The sequence below is a fragment of the Bactrocera oleae genome, chromosome 3 (genome assembly GCF_042242935.1).
Source record: "Bactrocera oleae isolate idBacOlea1 chromosome 3, idBacOlea1, whole genome shotgun sequence".
Lineage (NCBI taxonomy): Eukaryota > Metazoa > Arthropoda > Insecta > Diptera > Tephritidae > Bactrocera > Bactrocera oleae.
The window spans coordinates 88,629,656-88,652,497 of record NC_091537.1 but is presented as its reverse complement, the minus strand read 5'-3'; the positions used below and the strand labels follow the sequence as shown (position 1 = coordinate 88,652,497).

The following is a 22,842-nucleotide window of genomic DNA, read 5'->3' as shown; positions in this document are numbered from 1 at the left end:
TATGTTAAGAAATTTTTAGAAGAAAATTTTCATATGTTGTTTTTGTATTCAGAATTTATAGTATGCCAAAGTGCTCAGTAGTCTGCCTACATATTTGAGGAACCAACATACATTTACTTTTACGTACAAATGACAAAACGAAAAACATTTTTTATTTCACTGTTCTAAACATTGCTCATTCAAAACGATCTGATCATTACTCTCTTCATCATTGACTCCGCGCTTCCTTTGTGCAAAGTACACGCGACATTAGACCAGTGTTAATATATAGTAATATAAATATATGTACATACATATGCATATAGGTAGTACCAGTATGAGCACAAATTACTACACGCTTTTTACATGCATACTTACATATATACCTACATACCTGTATTGAAGGTAGATTTGTGCGTTACTCCATTTATTCTAAAAACATACAGAAATATTGTCATACTAGCCATTATTGCCCATAACTATCATCAACCGTTGACCAGTAGCCGGAGCGTTGTCATCGCATTTGGACGCATTTAAATTTAATTACCTTTCGGTTTTACACAACTTAAACTGAAATATTTTGTGAAAACCAAAGTTATATTTAAGAAAAAAATTTATGCGCCAATTTTAAATAAATTTTTGAAAAAGTGAAGTGAAAAAAAAATCGAGTTTTAAAATATATAACTTTTTCAAAAATTTGTTTACTCGGTCGCATCCGCTACAACATGTTGTGGAAGGATGTTTTCGATCATAATCATAATAATGGCGACGGTAGTAAATTGTTTCTAACGCCTTGGCAAGTTTTTACCTTAATTATAATAGGCTGGTTCGCAGCTACCGGAAAATGTGAAATCGGTACCTTTGGTAAGAATGAAGTGAAAGTATAAAAAAATTAATTTGGAAAAATTGTAATGAGTAATTAGTGTCAATAAGGACGATTACAACACAATAACATTGAAGGCAATTTTACTACTGAAAATATTTTTTCAAACTAATCAGTTAGGACTTTAAAGATATTTAAAAAATGAGTGCTTTAAAATACATATGAAATAAAAAAAAAACGTTTGCTTCGGCTGCACCGATGCTTAAATACCTTTCAAAGGTGTAGTTCTTATAGCATAAAAGGATATAATTAGATTTTGATCTTCATTTCGTTTGGTCAGTTTTACGGCAGCTATATGCTAAATATATCTTCAAATATTGTAGCATTGCTTTGGATAATAATATATCCCCAATTACGTGAAGATATCTTGTCAAATAAAAAAGTTTTCCATACAAGGACTTGTTTGCCAGTTTGTATGTCAGCTATATCCACTCAGCTCGTCACGTTTGTTAATTTATACATGTATACTTTTTAGGCTCTTGGGCATTGCCTTTTGGGTGTCACGAACTTTGTGGCAAATTTAATATATCCTGTTCAAGGTATAAAAATAATTTTATGAAACCAACTAATTACTTCAAAGAACGAATTTCAAGTTGATATGCATTTGGTATCGATCTGGATAATTTAAGGCCAATAACATGAAGATGAAGTGATGATTAATAGTTTTTTTCCAAAACAAATAGTAATCGGAACGAGTTAAATAAATATTTAAAAAATTAGTGCAAAAATTAAATGTGAAATCAAATGCAAGGACACACTAAATTCGAATATAAACAGTATCCAGGTGTTTTTTTTTGCTTACGACTGTAAGAAGTGCAGCATTCAAGTATCGAAATAAGAGCAAATTAATAAGTACCTAGTGTTTCAGAAGTTTTGGAAAATTTCTTATACGAACACGTAAAAAAATCTCATATGAGGATAAGAAGAAGCAGAAGAAAGGATTGCAACACAAATGTGTGCTATTAATCGGAATTGTCGTAGTCGAACTTCACCCAAAAGCTTCTAGGAGTTGTTAATTTTCTATAGGCAAGATTGGAACTGCGAATACAAGATTGAAAAATTAGTTGCGTCAAATTGAAAATTTTTAGCTCCGTTATATGTAAATTTCGCTATGATTTGGTTTACCGTAATTGGTCGTTTGGTATCCATTAAAAAACCTTGATAAACTTATTTATATTTTTATGTATCGTTTTGTTTTAACTCATTTGCTGATTTTTAATAAGCTTTGAATGTATGTGTTCCTGCTCTCTAAAAAAAAAATACGGTTCTCAAAATATACATACTTATGTATTTTACAATCCGCTATCTGACTGTTTACTTTAGAAATTTGTTAGAAAGGTATAATTTGAATTTTATTCGTTTTGTTCGGGTGTTGAAAAATTCTTCAGTGATTTACATTAGTCGAAATTCAAATAATACATCTTTTTTGTTTTTATTCCGACCATCGAATTGGCACTATAAGAAAAACTAGTTATGCCGGACACTTATGCTAATCCCAGCGCATCAGCAGCGCCACAAGGACGCTCCTACGCGCCACGTTCCTACTACGACGCTGGCACCGAATGCACGGTCGGCACAGAGTGTACGCCGCTACACGATTGCACAGCAATGATCTACGAAGTGGCCAAACGCTGTTACTACGGTGATAAATCGTTATTTTGCGGCGGCGGTGAAGAAATGCCTTACGTCTGTTGTCCGAGTAGTCCGCTTGAGAAGAATCAAGTGTGCGGCAAGTCATTGGTGCAAGGACACTTTTATCGCGGGCTCGGTACGCATCCGTTCGTGGCGCGTGTTGGTTTCAAGCGTGAGTGTGACAAAACTAAATAGAGAAAAGTTGAAAAGTTTTTGTTTTTCAGATATCAATACGGGTGCTTTTGCATATCCTTGTGCGGGTTCGGTCATCGCCAGGCGCGTCATTTTAACAGCAGCTCATTGCGCTTTAGCCAAGGCGGAAGGACATCGTCTGTAAGTCTACCTATATCATTTTATTTATTTATTTTTTTTTTTCTAATTTCATCTGTGGATTTTTCTTTAGCTCTTCGGTGCGTGTTGGCGAATATGACACATCCAACGATCCGGATTGCGCGACTACTGGATTTTGTGCGCCTCGCTCGGTCAATCACGCGATTAGCCATGTGATCGTGCATCCAGACTATAAACAGGGCCAGTATCATCATGATATCGCTTTGTTGGTGCTGAAAACGCCACTCAACTATTCAGGTGAGAGTTCATAAAGCATAAACGAAAAATGAAAGGGAATGTGTGCGTATGCGTTTTGTTTTTTATTAAGTTTTTAAGTAAATACTTACGTATATTTACACATATGTACTTATTTGTCAGACTCATTAAATGGGAGTTTTTGTCGGTGTTTACGATTAATTAAGCTTGTCCAGTAGGTACTTGAAAAAAATATAAAATATATTATTAATTTTTTTGCGTTCCATTTCTTCAATTATCGCGCGAATCAAGTTCAAAACAGTTAAATATTGTTTGCATGTCATCAAAGGCTTTTGTCAATGACTAAAATTGAAATGTGTTTGTTTATAATAACTAAGTCTCCCTATAATAAATCAGTTTCAATACTAACCAATGTACAACTAATCCATTACGGCACAGTATAGGTTTTCTGCAGCCATAATTTTTTATAATATTTATAACTAATTCAAATCACAGCATCTACTTTTTGAAAGTACACCTATATTTCCCGTTATTTTGGATCCTGAATGGTTTGATTTCGGAGATGGGAGGTGGAAATATTCGATGGGTTATATTTCTCGCACCAAAACACCACATTGTTAATCCGTTTTCCATTAAATTGGAATCAGTTGCGTTCAGTATAATTAATTCTAATTCTCCATGAAAGACCACGTTCAATCTTTAAAACTTATATAAGTAGTTTTCACCACCTTTTATGTGTGGGTTAAGGTCTAGAGTTAGTTGCCGTAACCTCGGATCATAAGCTTCGTAATATGATTTCAGTAAAGGCGAACTAGTTAAATCAGTGGCTTAGTACTTAGGCAAACTTTAACGCTAAATAATCGTTCGACAAAACAGTCGAAACTGGAAAAATTAACGTATTCTGTGGTCGAAGTTTAACTCTAAACAGCTAACGAAATTTCGTTTCTCTATTAAGTGAGGTTTAGCCATTGTCAGATAGAGGTCTCTAGCATTACCACAAACCCAAATTACAGTGCCGGTATTAAAGATGGACACAGGCTTTTTCTGGGATGTACAATATACCATCTGATCAATTTTGACTCGGACTGGTACTTTTGAATTGCGCGCTCAAATCGAATCGATAACATTTTTTTTTATTAGATCGGTTACCATATGCCAATTAATGTGTATTTGGCAGCGGTTTATTTACGACACGAAAAGTTTGTCGGGCGTTTTTTACCATGAGAAGAAACTGAACAACGAGTTTGTTTGAAATTCCAATGGAATCCCGGCTACGGAATCGGCACAAAGTATTTAGTGCAGGTCCTAAAATCATCGAAAACTTGCTTCATACGATTCGTCTATCCACCTTTATTAATGACGATACATCTTAAAGAAGCAGTGCTTGAAATTCGTCGTGTTGGCATCAGAGATAGCAGAGGATCTCAAAATCTCTTATGGTAGTCCGTATTTGATCAGATGGTATTTTATAAAAAATTCAAAGAGACATTACTGAGGTAAGTTATTAGGTTGCCTTTAGTGCTATCTAGAGAGCTCTACATGAACTACTATATATCATAAATTTGACACAGCAACATTACTTTGCCAATTAGGTGATCTTGCGTACATTTAATTATTACTTACCGCTTACCACAATTATCGATCAATTAATCAAAATTTCAAAACGCTTAAAATTTAAATGATGCCCCTGCAAATCACTTCAACACCTTTTAAAACACTGGTTTTCATTAAATTACGATCATTTACGAAATTCTTACTGAACCTACGCTATCGCATCTTGGCTGAATATTGTCGGTTGTCCCGCTAATTATGACAGCAGCTGTCACAAACCATTACGTTAACGTGTCATAATATTCTGAATTACCTGGCACATTAAAAATAATATGCCAAACAAAGCGCATTAATCGCCAAAGGCATTAGGGCTGCTGCGTGCTCCACACACTTCCTATTGCTACGCGTTGCTCTTAACCACATGCGTCCTTTCAGCCAGTTTCTTGCGCGACGTGGCAAAGTGCAGGCTTGTGTGGCATCATCATGGCGAGCAGCGTGTAAGCATGAAAAATGTCAAATTAGTGGTCCGGCAGCCGCTAAGTGTGATTTACAACCTGATTTAATTGGATGATACGAGTGTGCGACTTGAATGCTTTGGGCACTTTTCGTGTTATTGTTTTTGTATACGTACTTTTCGGCAGCACCACACCGGACCTCACATGTGTGAACAGCACACAAAGTTGCCAAGTTTATAAGGGGCACGTTCGTATCTCACGTTATTAAGCCATAAAACTCATTATAACATTGAAATTGAAAAATGCTCATAATGATAGAGTTGCGCCCCGATCTTGTTGAGTCTTTGTCCACGTTTGGCATGCTTTCAAGAATGGAGTGCGTGCTAAGTTTGCAGCTTTTTTTGGGAGAAAAAATAAAGTGTATTTCAAATAAAAAAATGTTTAATAGGTACATGAGAGATATTAGAGAATATAAAATGTGGAAATAGGAATATTTCTGATTGTGGTCTCGAATTTTTAATTTTGTCAAAAATAAAAATGTTATTTTTGGAAGTAGTACTTTTAAAAAGAGTTTTTCCCGGTTAAAGCATATCTTAGATTAACCGTTTTTATACGGAAATATACCATTAGATGACCTAAACAGCACTTCTAAAATATAGTTTGTCAAAAAACGGTTCGACGGATGCCTCTAAATTACATCGTATGATTTTTATTATCCGAAACAAATGAAATTATTTTAAATTACCTTCTGAAAGGTGAAAAGACATGTGTATAATAATAATAACTTCTCTACAGCCTAGTGTAAAACCCAAAACTGTGAAATTCTGCCTCAGAACCTTACGAATGTAACAGGTAAAACCTAACGCAATTTGCACAGTTAGAAACCTTAGTTTATAAAGTGTAAATACTGCGAAAACGAACCCAAGTATATCTTCGATTTTATAGCATATGAAAATTAAGTTTTTCATTTTACTGAATTCGTCTTTAGCGCCCTTTAATCATCGTTCAATGCCAAAGTGCACTCCACAACTAGGATCATGGATATGGAAGTGAATGTTCTTTAAAAAATACTACAAATTGCTCCACCTTAATGCATCGATATATTTTTATATTCCGATAGCGATAGTGTCAATATAAGAACGTGTTCGAACTGCAATATTAGTAATGAATGAAATTTTGTGTTATTTCCCAATATTTGCGGTTATCAACTTGGTTTTTTTTTGTGGCTATTGCTTACTTAGCAGATTGCTTTCTTGCAGATTCGTTTCTGATCAACAAAGGATCAACGGTTACATTAATTAATTTATTATACATAACGATTATTCTGAATTTTGTTTTGATCAACAAAACCGGCAATCAACGGCGATTATGTTCCGCCAATGAGTTGATATTTATTGATCGAATGTTTTGTAGTGCAATTTTTAAACCTTCTGCCCACAGACGTATGTACATATTTATATTTTTTTAAATTCGTTACGGTAGGTTTGTTATTACTTTTTGGTAATGGACCTAATATGCAGATTTTTAGTAGTAGTAAAGTAGATAGTTCGGTTACAGCAACAGTTCCCGTTCGTTTAGATGTAAAGCTTGTCTCTTCCAGTTGTATAGACTCGAAAACTTTTGTCATCCAAAGAATATACACAAAAAACTCTTGGTTAAAGTGTCGCTTTCTCTGTCTTTCGCTCTCTCAAAGTCGAAATCATAACTACTAGGCTGATTGGATTTCTTGTAAATGTAGCTCGCAGTGCAAGATTTTATTGATTATTATCTCAACCTTTTCACATTCCAATCTAGTCGCAACTCAACCGATTTGTCTGCAAAAGTCACGCGCCAATTTGGTGGTGGGTAAACGCGCTACAATCGCCGGTTGGGGCAAAATGTCTACCTCCAGCACGCGTCAACCGGAAATGGCGCATTTGGATGTGCCGCTGACTAGTTGGGACCTGTGCTTGCGTAATTACGGTTCGACCGGCGCACTGGAATCGCCCAATTCAATTGAAGGACAGTGGATGTGTGCGGGCGGTGAGGGAAAGGATGTGTGTCAGGGCTTTGGCGGAGCGCCACTATTTATACAGGAAAACGGCATATACTCACAGGTGGGTGGCTATTATTGTATGAATATACTTATGTAAATGTATTTGTGGTGTATATCTATCAATTTTTAATAGATCGGCATAATGTCTTTCGGCTCGGATAATTGTGGTGGCTTGCGCATACCGAGTGTTTACACGTCTGTTGCTCACTTTGCCGAATGGATACACGACAATACGCCGCCCGAATAAATGTTGAAATTTTTTTGTATATTTGTAAAAAATATATTAAAGGGTTTTGAATTGCAATTGTGGCGATTCTTAATGTGATTATGTGTTTAAAATTTCAGATTTTTATTTATTTTATCAATTAAGTTCGTATCGATATTAAATATGCATTATTTATTCATTAAAATGTAGTATACCAATAAATTGTTTGTGGAGAATTTTTTAATTTGTTTTTATTTAATTATAGACAATTATTGTTTCATTTTTTGATCAGTTTTTGTAACATTGCATCATAGTTTTTTTCCACTTTTTTGTTCACACATAAATAAACATTTTGTCCAAAAAGAAGATCGTCTCGCATTGAACATATTTCCAACGATAAAAATACTTTAATTGTCATAATTGATCTTTGAACTCGACGCTGGTCAAGCGTTTCTCGGTTGTTGGTCATATGCCCGGTGTGCCTACAGATGTTTGTATACGTATGAGTTAGAGCGCCTATTTACATAGAAAAACGTTAAAAATATCATATTTATTTATATAGAAATGCCTGTAAAGAATTAAGGTGGTATTATTCATTCATAAATATGTGTGTGGAAGAGATTTTGAATATTTTTTGATTTTTTTTTATACAACAACTAAATTTGTTGACACATACAATGATATTGGGGTGATAACAATTTTACATGAATGAAGGTTTAAAAGAGTAACTTTCAAAGTCTGAGATCAATTGAATCGGAAGGAGAGGATAGACAAGCGCTTACCTAGCTGAAAAGTCTTGTATAATGGGTCAGTTGCCACGATGCTGAGTCGGACCTGAGTTGCCTACATGATCTACACAGCGTATCTCCCAAAAATCACCACCGACGTTCACCAATTACTCGCTCTACCATAGAACCGTAGCTCATCAAATGTAACATTCGCGTCATTACCGACAAGTGGTCAATCGGCTAACGAATCTATGCTCATCACTGCCATACTGTCCTGACCTTTTTCTGATGCATTCTTGATCTACTTATTGTAAAATACAGTCTTCTTAAGAGATATTTGGTGCTATCGATTCTGCAGTTTTAGTTCAGTCCTTAAATTTCAGTGTTTTACTACACTGCTGGGTACTTTAATTATACTATATAAATAAAAATATTTTACACTTACAGAATTTAATACACTTTAATAATCGGTGATTTAGTTTGAAAAATTTTGGATTCCCTTGCTCCTGTAGCCGATCTCCAGAAGGGCCTCCGAAACAAGCCGTCTAGGCGGCGATTAAGATTTTTCTACTCCAAAGCATCAAATCCAAATAAAACATAAAAAAAAATATTACAATAGATGAATACAAGTAATGATCGAAGACTAGTCAAAATTTAAATTTGATAAAATGCTGAAATTTCAAAAAAAATTCGTTTTCTGTGAAAAAAGGTACATTCAGAGTAGCGCATAAATTCGAATTTTATCAAAAATCTTCTCCTAAGAAGGTCATGCGGAAATTTCAAGTCACGCGGTCAGCCGTTTCGGAAATATTTTCCTCATCGGCACTGAAAACAGCGTTTCGAGAAAAACGCGTTTAAAGTGTTGAGAGCCGATTATACTAATTTTAAATGTTTTTACAAATACGCTCATTTCACCAAAACAATTTACCGGATCAACTTAAAATTTTCTGAGACTATTTTCAAATATATGTGTAAGCAAAAAAGGTACGGTTTTCGAAATTCAGAAGTGGATATAACCCCTTCAATTATAGTATATTGGGTTATTCAACATCAATCTCTTAATAAGAGCGCGAAATTATCAGAGCAGACTGACTATGAGGGAGTATATTGACTAGGTAACCGTCAACTTCTGGGTACGTATACTGAAAAAAATATCTTAAAAAATTTTCTTAGTAGCAACACGAAAATCATCCCCCTCTTACCATCAGCCATTCGAAGATGGTGGAAATCTTTGCGACCACCACTATAAATAAAACTATAAGAAATGGCGTCAAATAACTAACAAAATGTAATCGTCAAAGTTTTAGTATTGTTTTTACTGGGTTGGCACTAAAAGTAGCAACAGAAGATGAGATGAAAGTAAAACGCAAGTTCGTTCCCCAAATACTCCATATGTGCTAATTCTTATCGGTCTTTTTCTCAAAAGATTTATGTATATCCATACTAAAGCAAATACATTTATGTACATCAAATGTGTCAGAGTTAGTTCTTTGTTTGTATTTATTACCATTGTAATGGAAGGCTAAAACAAATATTTTTTTTTATAGTAATCGTTTTTGGCAGCAGCTGTTTGGTTGTGGCTGCAGATGACTACCAACATATGATCGGAGGACTCAAAACAACGTGCAGATCAGCTGTGTTGCTAAGCAGGTTATTGTGTTTCTAAAGCGTTTAGTCATCAAATTGCTTTACAAACAGTCATACATATATACGAGTTTATATGTATGTATGCCGGTATAATATGCATAAGCTTTTTATGGCTAAGTAGTGTGGTGTACATTGGGAAAAATATTGCATTGTGAAAGGAGAGGACAGTGGTCAAGGATGCATAAAAAAGTAATTAGAAAATGCAGGTACAACACAGAAATAAACTGCGATAATTATTTGATCATCAGTGACCTATTGTGAAGCTTTTGGCTGCATGCAAGCCTTGGGATCTCATATTATTTAAAAGATTACTAGAAGGGTCCAAACTGAGGGATATTCTCTACAGCAAGCGATAGAGTGGTGAGTTGTATGAGCTTGATGATGATATCGTTATAATTCGTTTGAGGTTTTGTCTTCCAGACGGAAAAGTTTGAAGTAAAGTCTAGTCTAGACTCCACAAAAGCTGTAACTTTTCGACCCTCATTTCTTCAACTAATTATTATAATTATTAATAAAATCGATTTTTTCTTCACATCTAACAGCTCATTGCGAAAGGGTGTTGTCACAAAACTTTTAATGTCCGAAATACCAATAAAACATAATTGAAATATCATTGCTACATTGTTATACTCGTAAATGACTGCTTAATCGAATTCCTACGGAAATCAAACAATCTACTTGTGTACTGTTTTGGAAATAAATATAAAGCTATGCGCACTCAGCGCAATTGTTAGAGAGATGATGGAAACATCAATTAATTAAATAAAAAAGAAGGCGTGGTAGAACTCAACCCAATCGATGACCCTAACGTTCAGTCACTACTAGTACTATATGGTACATAAATACAGTGGTACATATTTTCTTTTCAAAACGGCGTTAAACCAATGATGCCATGACACACCATAAGCAATGGACTCGTAGCAATTCGATATCGATCATCAAGTGATCGACATTACAAACGACAATTGTAGTTATACAAATTTAAGTGGCGGTGCGTGCGAAGACAAACCAATAGGTATATATAAATACATAAATTTGTAGTAACTGTCCTGCTTCAAACTGAGAAAAAAGTCAAATAATATAATGGCGTACCCGATAGGAAAATTCTTTGACTGCATTGGAAGAAAGCTTTTGATTGATTTTATTTTTAAGAGCTATTGTTAACCAGGTACTTGTAGTATAGATACTCTATAGATATCTCGATCGCATTAGGAGGAGTTCGGTCAGTAATAGTAGGCAATAATCAGGGACATCACCCGTTGTTAGGTATTTTCGAACAAAAAGGAATAATTTCTAACTTTACTCTCTACTTCTCTCGATCCCATCCATTTAATATTGATTACGGTATACTTACTAACTATTGGCTGTGTTCTGAGCAGAGAAAAAATTAAGCAACACTTGATGTTTTGGATTCTTTTAGCTTTGATAATGATCCAATCCTGAAGAGTTGTAGAAATTCTTATACCGTCAACATTTATTTAAGTATTTTGAGTCCTGAAATTAGTTGTAGTGAAAGATCGATATATTATATATTCAAGGTAATATTGAAAGTCTAATAACTTTGGTAGAGCAATATCCTGAATCAGTATAATAATAGCGGACAATCTCGGTTCCTCAACCGCATTTTATCAAGTATGGGCCTCCCATAGGGTAAAGAGAGCGGCCGGTGAGAATAAATAGAAAATATCACCTTTGAATGTCATTAGAATAAACTTTAAAAAAGATAAAGTTATGAAATACACTACTTTGTGGCACTTCTTCCAGAAATCCCTGTAGGTCCACATATAACTTTGTATATACATTTATGGAACCTAATGAGTGTATATAGTTTACTTGCACTTTAAAAGTACTCTCATATACTTTTCTGACACATTGCTCATTGGCTTATTGATACAACCCTAGGAGAATATGTGTGTAAGTGCTTCTGGCGCTGAGGATGCCGTTTCACACTTTTGCACTTGCTACACGCTGTCCGCCGTCTGCTGGCGGAAGATATGCCTTCTTTGCGGCGGTCGTTAATATGGTCTCGGTTATGGCTCGGTCGAGTTGTCTATCGTGTGCGGCTTCTCATACGTCAGCGCCAGACAATCTGGCACAGTCGCCTTTTGTACGTGCTCGATAGAAGATCAAATATTTTTTTTGGAAACGACAAAGTGTGCTTATAAAAAAAAAATAATAATGCAGGAACCGGAAAGGAAATAAAATTATGAATATAAGGTGAAATCTGTCATATGTGTTCGATTAAATGATTAATTAATATAAGAGTTACATTTTAAAGAAGTGTGGTTAAAAAAGAAAAATAATAAAAATGGCAAGATCAATAATATTGTAAGATTTTAAATTATGGATTGAAAATTTGTGATGGCTGTTAAAAGTGGTGTTTTTATGAATAATCAATTGAAAAATTTGGTTCTGTGAAAGTGTTTTAATGTAAAAACAATGTCGTTGTAGCACAGTAGCATTATTGCTGATCAATCCATCGAAAAAATGTAATTTATAACATGCATTTATATTTATATATGAAATATCGTAACTTATTTCTATTATGATCAATATTATTTTAAAAAATATATCGTAATAAACTATTCAATACAGTGAAACTAATATTTTATAAAGATGAAAATTTTTTGCCATTATTGTTATAATAATTATAATTTTTTGTTTTTTTTTTTGAATTTTGAACATATTCTAATTTTCATAAATATTTTTTTTATATACGAATTGTTTTGACTTTTACATAATTGAGATATAAACTGTGCTATCTTTTAAGTTGGCTCAAACTGGCCACAGTGTGCAAAATTTTACTAAAATCGGTTCAATAGTTTAGAAGTTTACCCCGGACAAAACGTGACACGTAATTTTTATATACATATATGTTTACTTAAAATAAGTTTAAAAAGCATCTAATCTTTAAAAAAGTGTTATATTTTCTACCGTAATTTAAAATAAATACTACGAAACGTAAAGAAACAGTATTAAATGTCGTTTAATTTGGTTTTTAAACCTTTCAAGTTTTTACCTCTATATTTTCAAGATTAAAGGATCTCGTCAAAATGTGATTCAATTGAAACTTGCTTTAGCGATAAGCGAATTCTTTCAAAATTGAATTTTCGAAACTTAATAATAAAAGTCTAGACAAACGCTTGGATAAGAATAATTAAACTATGAACGATTGCTGGTTAGAATTAAGAATTTTTTACATGTCGATGTTCGACGAGATGAAAGCTGTCATATTTCGGTCCGAAACATACCAGTTGGAGAAAACAAAAAATTGTTTAGTTAGATTATGAATAAAAATCATTAGTCATAGTTGGCTTTCAGAAAGGGTATATTTTCTGACTAGTTTACACATATCTCATAATGACATTAAAAAATTGTAAGTGTAAGATTTTTGGGTTTTCAGGTCATATCTTCTTAAATATCTTTATTTAATATTTTTTTATTAAGCCTACATGTTGTCCGAGCGTTTCTTAGATATACTTATGAGAGAATTTGAGAGAATATTGGTTTAATAATTTCTACGGAAATCTCAGTATATGCCTTTGCTGATATTATCAGTTTTCGGATAATGAAGTGACATTTTTTTTTTCAAAATATTCCTTAATACCTACAGATTTGTTGTGAACAAGAACGCCTGTTTTTTAGTGAAGCCTAACTTAACCCGATTAACTGTGCTGCTAAACCATCAAAAGAAATTATATTTATCGCTGTTTCAACGTATTGTTGTTGTTCTATAGTAAACATAATTTTACGCTTAGCTGCGAGCGCTATGGGAACACAACAATTGGCGCATTTAACCTTTAACACTCACCCACGTTGTATGCTTAAACGTCTATTTTTTAATTGATATTGTTTTAATTTTTTTAATTTGTTTGTCTTTTGTTTAAAGATCAAAAGTAATATTTTGTGAAGCACCGCTGTTGTTTCAAATAATTGTGGATATAATTTGATTATTAAAATAACTTTTATGCAATGAAAAACACGTCTTTGTGACTTAAAAGACAAGTGGTAAACACATGTGAATATGAGTAAAGATGTTTTACCACAGTTTTTTAAATATAATATTTATTATTATTAATTAAAATTTTATAGTGCTTAAAAAAATCATTTAGTTAAAAAAATTTAAGTTAGCAATAATTTCAATCGAATTTTATTAGAAGTGCTGCCAAATATTTCTTACACTTTTATAACTTAATAGCTGAAAAATATGTGTGCTCGCAAAAAATATTGGAATTTTAATGATTTTAATTAAATTCAATAAATACCATGTGATCAAATTTGACTCAGACTGCTCTATTTAAACGGCACGCGTAAACTGAATCGATAAAAAAAAATCCTAGACTGGAACACTTTTTTATGTTCGTGTGAAGTTTAATCTCCAGACTTCAAATATAATGTGTTTGGTAGCTATTTGTTTAAGTCGCGAAAAATGTGTCTGTCGATTTTTGGTTTGAAAAAAAGGTGTTTTGTCTGAAATTTTGTGTTTTTAGTGGAATTACGGCTACATAGTCCTTGAAAGTGTTGCAGAAGTGTTTTGGGGAGTCTACTTTATCATGAACACAAGTATTTGAGTGCCACAAAGTATTCAGTGAAGGTCCTGAAGTCATCGAAAACTTGACGCATGCATCGATCCACCTCTGTTAATGACAATAATATCGAAAAAGTCAAAGAAACAGTGCTTGCAAATCTTCGTGTTGGCATCAGACAGAGAGCAGAGAATCTCAACATCTCTTATGGATTGACTCAATACATTTTATGGTTAATGTTTTGGGTATGAACGGTCTGAATTTTGCAAAAATAACGTCGAGTAGAGGTCACAAAACAGAGGCTTGACAACGGAGTGAGAAACCTACATACATCACACACATCGTTATTTGTGACGTGGCGCAGGCTTATGAATATGACGTCGAAACTGTTCAACAATCTAGCGAATGACGCTCAAAAATATGCCGACACCGTGAAAACCACGTCATAGTCTATCAAAAATCAAGGAGACGCTCATTGTTTTCTTTGATTACCGTGGTGAATTCGTTCCACAGGGTCAAACGGTCAATATAAAATACTATTTGGCCGTTTTGAGGCATTTACTCATACATGATGCAATTCGTGGTAAACGGCTGAATTTGTGCGTCGTCTATATTGTGACTGATTTTTCGGCCAAACCGAAAGAGTCATCGCTTAGTCACCGTATTCGTTAGATTTGACTTTCTGTGACATTTCTCTGTTTTCAAAATTGAAAAATTCGCTTTGGGGAACGCTCCCTGACTCCATTTTAACCATTGAAATATTGAAGGCACCGTAGGCCATCCCAGCTGAGGCTTATAACAAGTGTATGGAAAATTGGAATGCACATTGGCATGCTTGTATTGGCTCAGAAGCTTATTTTGAAGGCGATAATAAAACATTGTATTAAACTAAATTTTCCAGTTCAATTCGGGTCTAATTTGATCAGATGCTAATTTATATTTTTTCTCATGTATTCTCTTATTTGTATTTTGTTCAGTCTACATTAAAGTATTTTTCTTGTCGCCCCTGTTACTTTACTAAACGCAACCAATTATTCGAAACAAAAATTTTCTTTACGCTCAACACAAACAACAACACTTATGTGTATTGGCTCTTTTTGTATGGACGTCCTTAAAAATGTGCGCGACGAACATAAATTCGTATACTATCGAGATCGATGTGGCGTCATAAATTGTAATGTTAATTAAACGTAAGTTGGCACCTTAACTGCGAATTTTCACGACAAACGACAAACGGCGACAGCAGTCAATATAAGACAATAATAAGGAGGGAGAACAAGTCAAGTGCATTACATACATATGTACATACAAATATACAATACACCGAGGTAACTGTCTAAGTGAGAAAAACAAATAACAACAAAAACGAGCGCATATGTAAAAAATAAAAATAAAAACCAACAACAAAGTTTAATCGAATAACGTAAAATCAAGTGAATCTTGCAGCAGGATCTTCAGTGCCCAGCAGAGCAGAGAAGCCCACGCGAACGAATGATCACGTGCACATGCTTACGAGCGCGCGAAATGCTGAATATATAGAGTGAGCAGGTAACTGATTGCAGTTGGTGGTAAACAGTGATAATATAAATAAAAAAAAATAAAAAAATAAAAGTGAAGATATTGTAGTGAGTAGCACGTGGACGAAATAGTATTGAGAAACAAATAATTTCGTATTAAAACAAAAAACTAAAATAATAAATAAAATTGTGTTGAGAAAAATAAATAACTTTGTATTAAACTGAAAAAGAAGTGGACAATATAGTGTTGCGTAAGAAAAATTTCTTATAAAAAGAAATATAAAAAAACAACAATACAAATAAAGTAGTGAAAAAAAATTTTGGTTTAAAAATAAAAATTAAAAATAAAATATTATTAGTATACAAAATATATACATTTATAAATTAAAATAAAAAACATATAGTAATAAAATAATAGATAAACACATAAAAATATTTTAACATTTTTGTAACAAAAAAATATAAAAAAATAATTTATAATAAATAAAAAATCAAAAATGTCGGTGAACTGTGATTTTTGTTTTGTAAGAGAAATGTGAAAGAGTTTGTTAAAAATATTATCCCTTAATATCTTTGCCGAAACTGTTGTGAATAAAGTGAGTAATTCGTAGACTTGCCGAACAACAATCGTTGTAGTGAGCAATTTTTGTTTGCTAATGTACAATAGCATAAAATTAATAATAACAAAAAAATAATAATAAAATATAAAAATTTATAAATCAAATTATATTGTAAAAGAATAAAAATCTACAAAAAATATATTTTCAACAATTCAACTCAACTTAAACTTCCATAAACCGCCGCAATCAGCTGAGACGCCGCATAAAACAGTACGGAGAATGAGAATTATGTCAGCATTGTCAGCAAAACTTACCTCCTCAACAGCAAAGCCGCGCCGACATTGTTGTCAATGCGAATATAAAAATGTTTGCCACAACAACAGCAATAAGTCGCTAATCAGCATTTGTGCTCCACAGATGAAATGCGCCAACCACAAGTTCCTATTAATTGTGTTCCTTTGCACTATGGGCTTACTGCTTACCGTAAGTGGTTTGCCCACAGTCAATGCCGCTACAAATCCGCGTATATCGCCTAAGCCGGTGCGCACCGAACCGGGCGCGTGTCGGAGCATTGATGTGCGTAATGATTGTGCGAGTTACGAGCAATTACATAACTGCACCGTTATACGTGGTTTCCTGTTGATTGTCCTTGTGCCGGCGGAGAATTATGAAACAAAGCAGCCGTGTCATCATGAGAATTATACTTTTCCTCTATTGCGTGAAATCACCGATTTTCTGATATTTCACGATGTGCGCGGCTTGCGCAGCATACGAAATCTATTTCCCAATTTGGCTGTGATACGTGGACGCCGTTTATTTCTGAACTATGCTCTTGGCATTACGAATATGCCCGATATGGAAGCGGTAAGTATAGATATTGTCTTCTCAAATTCTACTTGCTCATTCTATAACTGATATTGGAATTGTCAAATAGTGCAAGATGAAAGTCCGCTAAAACGGAAAACGTTTTGCTAGTTCTTTCTAGCTACATCGTCTGATATAAACAACTTTCGAGTCGAATTTTACTTAATACGGAGAAAATATCTGTAATGAAGATTTGGATCGGTTAGTTTGTATGCAGACATATATATGAAATATTTGTGCATAGATGCTAGCGTTACCTTTGACAATAATCTGTGCTAAATTTTATGAAGATATCTTGTCCAATAAAAAAAGTTTTCCATAGTAAGACTTGATTTTAATCGATCATTTAGCGATAAAATAAAAAAGATTTTCTCACTATTTTGAATAATAATACTTAGTCACAGTTTTTTTTTCAGATTAAAATCTGGCCCAAACTGGTTATGTAGAACCATCTGTATGGGCCACTAGAGTATCGCCGCTAGTTTATCGGTATATGTAAACTATATTTCAATGAGATAAGCCGAGGGTCCTCTAAGAAAAGTATAAACTCTACATTCAATGAGATAAACCTAGAGCCCCTAAAAAATTATAAACAGATTTCACTCGGTTCCAGCACTGCTAATGGTACTTTGTAGAATAATTACCACTCCTCAACGAAATGCAAATTAATTAAAGCCAATTTGGTTTTCAAACCGAAATTTCCAATTCAGCGGAGAACACCGATCCATTGTGGTACCCAAATATATCTGCCACAAATTCGTTGAGGCGGCTAATGTCAATTCCGGCTATTTCGCAAAGTTCACCGAAGATATGACTACTGAAATGTTTCAACCTCTTATCTAGTCTTGCTAATGCTGGAGAATGGAGGAGAAAAAGCCTCCATACAACTTGACAGTTAGTGTCTGACCAAATTTTCAGCATTACCGCATGTTCGCCCATTAGACAATGAGCCGTAGAACTTCTTTGACTGCGGCAAGATGAACTTCACTGAGCGCAAGTGGTTCAGTGGATAGTCTGCGTTCCACACTAGGCTAGAAGGATCTTGCAGTCACACAGGCGCTAGTTGTTTACCAGTGCCTGCTAAGCTCATGAAAAAGTTCAGAGGTCCAGCGCTAAAATGCATGAAAACAATGGAGATCCAACTCATTCCTAATCCAATGTGTTAGGGACAAGGGCGCCCTCTCTTGCAAGCTTATCGGCTTTGCAGTAAACAGCAGTTCCGCTAAGGCCAGGCCCCAGACGAGTCTGATAATAAGGCATCTTGATGCTATCGATAGTGAGCAACAACTCAGCAACTGTGAGAACTTTAAATTAACACATTCTGTCCGATTTTTGTTAATTTTTAGTATAAATGTATGCTTCGAGTAAAATTATTTTCGGCCTTTAAAATTTTAATTAATTAAAGTTTCTCATTGTATATTATTTCAGTTGGAATTCCCTTCATTAATAGCGATACAGCGTGGCCACATTTACATAAACAACTGTCCGAAGCTCTGCAATTTAGACAAGGTATGGTATATTTATATGGTCTCATTTCTTTATCAGAAAACTAATTATAAATTTTCAGATTGATTTTGATCGCATCACATTGTCGGTGGGTGAAAATCATGTTTATCCCATGGCACCAGATGACTGCCCGATAAAAACCGTTTGTCATAACTGTGTTACCGAACATTGTTGGTCGAATAATGTTTGTCAGCGCTTTGAGAATGATAATCTAATTGATGCAGCAAAGTAAGTCAAGTAATTGTCATAATTTATTGACATACAATTTTTTTGAAAACAGGTTAGAAAAGTTTGAACTGTCAGGCAATGTCAAATGAGGTTAATTCTGATAGGATGAAGCAAACTGCGCATGCAGCCTTAGCATTTGTAAATTGTACAAATAGAATCATATGAAGTTTTAAGGTCAAACTTGCAAATGACTGCCCAAATATAGCACTAGCTTTGGTTCCAATTTGTTTTGCTCATATATATTTTTTTTATATGTATGTATGTATGTGGCTCAGGACCAAAAACACCATCAACATTCTTGATTTCTTCGCGCAGAATCAATCAACAGTTAATAACAAATCGATTGTTAAATTTTTTCATATACATACAAGTATGTATATATGTACATATGTGAGCTCTATATTCCGCTCTTTATACTTTTATTGCCTTAGGCTTAAAACATAGTGGCGCGTGGTATAAAAAAGTGAAGACACTAAATATTATTTATTTATTTTTCTGTTACCTTTTTCTAACTGCCTTCTTCCAATTTATTTAGAGGTATTCAGCACTGTCACAGCGAATGTCTCGGCGGCTGCTACAATAGTTCAAATGAAGGTTGCTACACGTGTAGAAATCGGGAGGATCACGGTAACTGCGTGAAGGAATGTCCACCGGATAAGTGAGTATAGAAAAATAGTTGAGAGAATTTAAAAGTTGTAAACCCGACTGAGCAATCATTGATGTAACGATAAAGCCAAAATGTGTGCGAACTCTTGGTCTTCAACGGAAGAGACCAAAAATATTGTATGTTCGGCTTTACCTTAAAGCATTTAGTAGATCTAATATTTTTACTTTCAATACAATAAATTGTAATATATTTCAGATATTTAATGGAAATTGATCAAACCTGTCATACTAAGGCTGAGTGCTTGACACTTTTTAATATGACTAATATGACTGTCAAAGACAATAAGTGCTTGACACAGTGTCCGGAAGGTTCGGTATTTGATGTAAGCGTATTTTGTATTTTATAAAAATTTAAGACGAAAATTTTTGAACCACGCTTTCTTACACAGGTCAATGGGCGTGACATAATTAATTGCATACCATGCGATGTGGAAATGCGCGATAACATCTATACCATATTTAATTTGGGCGATGCCGATCGACTGCGTGGCTGCAAGTCCCTCAACGCGAGCGTAATCATATCCATACGTAATACGATTAACGAGGATGATTTAGCTAACAGTTTGGGTAATTTACGTGAGATAGGTGGCTATTTGAAAATCATCGGGTAAGCCGTTACTTTGTATCTATATATTATTGTTGTATTTAAACTGCTGGTGTTTTATTTTTAAGTTCCGACGGACTTACGAGTTTAAAATTCCTTAAAAGCTTACAGAAGATCGCCGGTAATCCGGAACTTTTGGAAGCCGGTTTGTATGGACTTGTTTTATATGATAATGAGAACTTGAGAGATTTATGGCAACCGGAGAAAAATTTCGATGTGATACATGGCAGCATGTATGTACAGATGAATAAGAAGTTATGCAATCGTAAATTGCGTGAATTCGCGCGAAAAGTGAGACACGATGTTCTGAAAGACGCATTACAAATAAACGATCAGGAGGTGCTGTGTGATCCTGCGAAATTGTCTTTGCACATTGAGGTGAATATGCTAAACATATTGTGTTTTTTTCGATGAGTCTCTTTCCAAGAACATCTTTTGTTTATACGGAGATTGGGCCTACGTAAACGGAATGTAGTCGAGCAATGTCTGTCATTAACTCAGCAACATTCCCGAAAAATATTTGGAAATACTTTAAGCTGATACAACGAGCGAGATCACTACTTACTGATGCTTCTAAAAATATAATTTGAAAATTGTGGATTCGTGCTCTGCTAGTCACGAAAATTGAACTTTTTCAAAATTCTTATTATTGTAGTAGTCTTCCTTTCGATTATGGAGGCTTCAATAGCTGGTTCGATATAAACTAGAATCCAAATTTTTGTTTAATCTATAGTGTTTGACTTGTTCATCTTCTTACAAACCCGCTCAGATCTACATATTAACATATTTGACTACTTGATAAACTCTATCTTTTTTTCAACACCTCACAGGTATTATCTCATCGCTCAGCGAAATTCAGCTGGCCCAAAGAGCAAACATCTAGCGAAGTGGAAATCATGTATCGCCCGATAGGAGTGAATGAGGAGTTTGTAGAGCACAGTGAGCTGGATACACATATCTGCAGAAGAATCCAATGGACTCGTATACTCGCCTTTCCAAAGGAGTTAGAAAGCAATGAGACACACTACAGCTACACCGCGAACAATTTGAAACCAAGGACACGCTATGCATGTCTGGTAATAACCTTCGGACTCGCCGACATACACGATACACGAAGTGATTTGTTGTATATTACCACGAAAGTCGACCTGCCGGCACCGCCAACAATCAATATCACGCGAAAAAATGACGTTTCACTCACAGTACAACTGGAACACTCGGCTGACGATGTGGTAAGCTATTATAAACTAGAGGTATATAACCTGACCGATAATGTACTGTTATTGGATCAACGTGATTTTTGCGCGCAACCAAGTTATATGTATCACGACAAGGAAATTGTCAGCAATGACGAGGATGAGGATGCATGTTGTAGGCGTAAGGAAGAAGAGGCAGACGACCATCGTTTCGTATATAACATGCGCAAACTGTTCGAATGTAATTTGGATAGCTTGGAAAATTGCCGTCCTGACATCGACTTGGCCGAGTTGCCACCCGTTACGATTTCGCCACTTAAAGCATGGCTTAAATTGAATTTGGATGCAACGTCGCGTAATGCGACAATTATTACCCATCTCAAACGTTTTAGCCTATATACGCTACAGGTGCAGTCCTGCAATGAGGCAGGTTGTGGTGCATACGCTTTTCGCTGGACACGTACAAACTTTTCCATTAGCGGCGACAGTTTGGAATCGTTAATGGCTTGTCGTGTTGGCGGTCTAAATGAATTTCATGTATACTTCCCGGAACCGCAGAATGCGAATGGTGTTATCACCTCATATGTGGTGCATTTTCGTCTACATCAACCAGATACAGATACCTTTCGAACGCACATTGAGTGCGTGACACGATCACAACACGAATATAATAATTATCAATTAATCGCACAATTGGATACGCCCTTCAATGAGGTAGCAGTGCGTGTTTACTCGCTGGCCGGTGGCTTTCTCACGCCTTGGATGCCGATCACTATTTGTCCGTTTCAATCGGCTATCGTTAAAATGGGTGCTGTTACTGATCACCCCAAGGGCTATGCTAGCAAGATAGTTATGACATGCTTTTTGTTCGGTGTTTGTTCCTTCATTGCGTGGGGTTGCTTCAAATGGGGTTGGTGGCGTTGGCGTCGGTTCGAAGAATTACGCCGTCATCTCTCACGCGTTTGGAACTGGGAGCTACGGCGTCGTGGTGATGCTGGTCAATCACTTGTTGAATATCGCAATGTACCCGAAGAAGAACGTCTGGAAAATTCAGGGTAGTGTTGGCTTATGGAATACTTTGCGAAATAAATGTATAACGGGGTTTAAAAAAATTTAAAGAAAATAATTGTTGTATCATATTCTTGTTTTTATTTATTTTTTTTTGTTAGTGTTTTTTTTCAAAGTGTTATAAATATTTGAAGAAAAACCAGTATCTTTGTTCAATGTATATTTTTCAACGATGCGTTAATTATTTTACCGTTAGTGTGATATCATGTATTATTTTAATTTAATATTATTTATTTTTTTTAGTATTGTTCTTTAAAATTTTATTTTTAAATATTTTTATGCAAATTTTAACTTATAAAGTTCTAAGTTCATACAAATATTTATATTTAAAATAATAGGCTAATAGCCAATTGAAAAAAAGTAAATTGTTCTTTCTTTAAAAAAAATCTGAATTTAGCTAAAGGAGTTTGAGTGAATATAAGTTATTGCTTTTCTTATCCGCCTTC

General features: G+C 34.6%; 2 protein-coding genes and 1 long non-coding RNA gene across 4 annotated transcripts; 2 read left to right on the top strand and 1 right to left on the bottom strand.

Annotated features, from left to right (window-relative positions):
• Positions 1 to 457: 457 nt before the first annotated feature.
• LOC106615300 (venom protease) lies at positions 458 to 7,525 on the top strand. The gene is made up of 6 exons (XM_014231464.3): positions 458 to 843; positions 2,325 to 2,666; positions 2,719 to 2,827; positions 2,898 to 3,082; positions 6,841 to 7,142; positions 7,215 to 7,525. Exons 1-6 carry the CDS (start codon positions 705 to 707, stop codon positions 7,326 to 7,328), a joined length of 1,191 nt encoding a protein of 396 aa, XP_014086939.2. The 5' UTR covers positions 458 to 704; the 3' UTR covers positions 7,329 to 7,525.
• LOC118680389 (uncharacterized) lies at positions 7,514 to 14,039 on the bottom strand. 2 transcript variants are annotated; one of them, XR_004975915.2, is made up of 3 exons: positions 13,927 to 14,039; positions 11,016 to 11,155; positions 7,514 to 7,802 (listed from the first exon to the last, which is right to left on the bottom strand). It is a non-coding gene; the product is annotated as an uncharacterized lncRNA (long non-coding RNA). The 2 variants fall into 2 exon arrangements; XR_004975914.2 differs by lacking the exon at positions 13,927 to 14,039 and adding an exon at positions 13,473 to 13,787.
• A 2,082-nt stretch (positions 14,040 to 16,121) lies between these two features.
• On the top strand, positions 16,122 to 22,623 carry LOC106615039 (insulin-like peptide receptor). The gene is made up of 8 exons (XM_014231068.3): positions 16,122 to 17,128; positions 18,557 to 18,637; positions 18,696 to 18,862; positions 19,398 to 19,520; positions 19,725 to 19,851; positions 19,918 to 20,135; positions 20,201 to 20,510; positions 20,963 to 22,623. The coding sequence occupies exons 1-8, from the start codon at positions 16,544 to 16,546 to the stop codon at positions 22,385 to 22,387; spliced, it is 3,036 nt and encodes a 1,011-aa protein (XP_014086543.1). The 5' UTR covers positions 16,122 to 16,543; the 3' UTR covers positions 22,388 to 22,623.
• Positions 22,624 to 22,842: the final 219 nt, after the last annotated feature.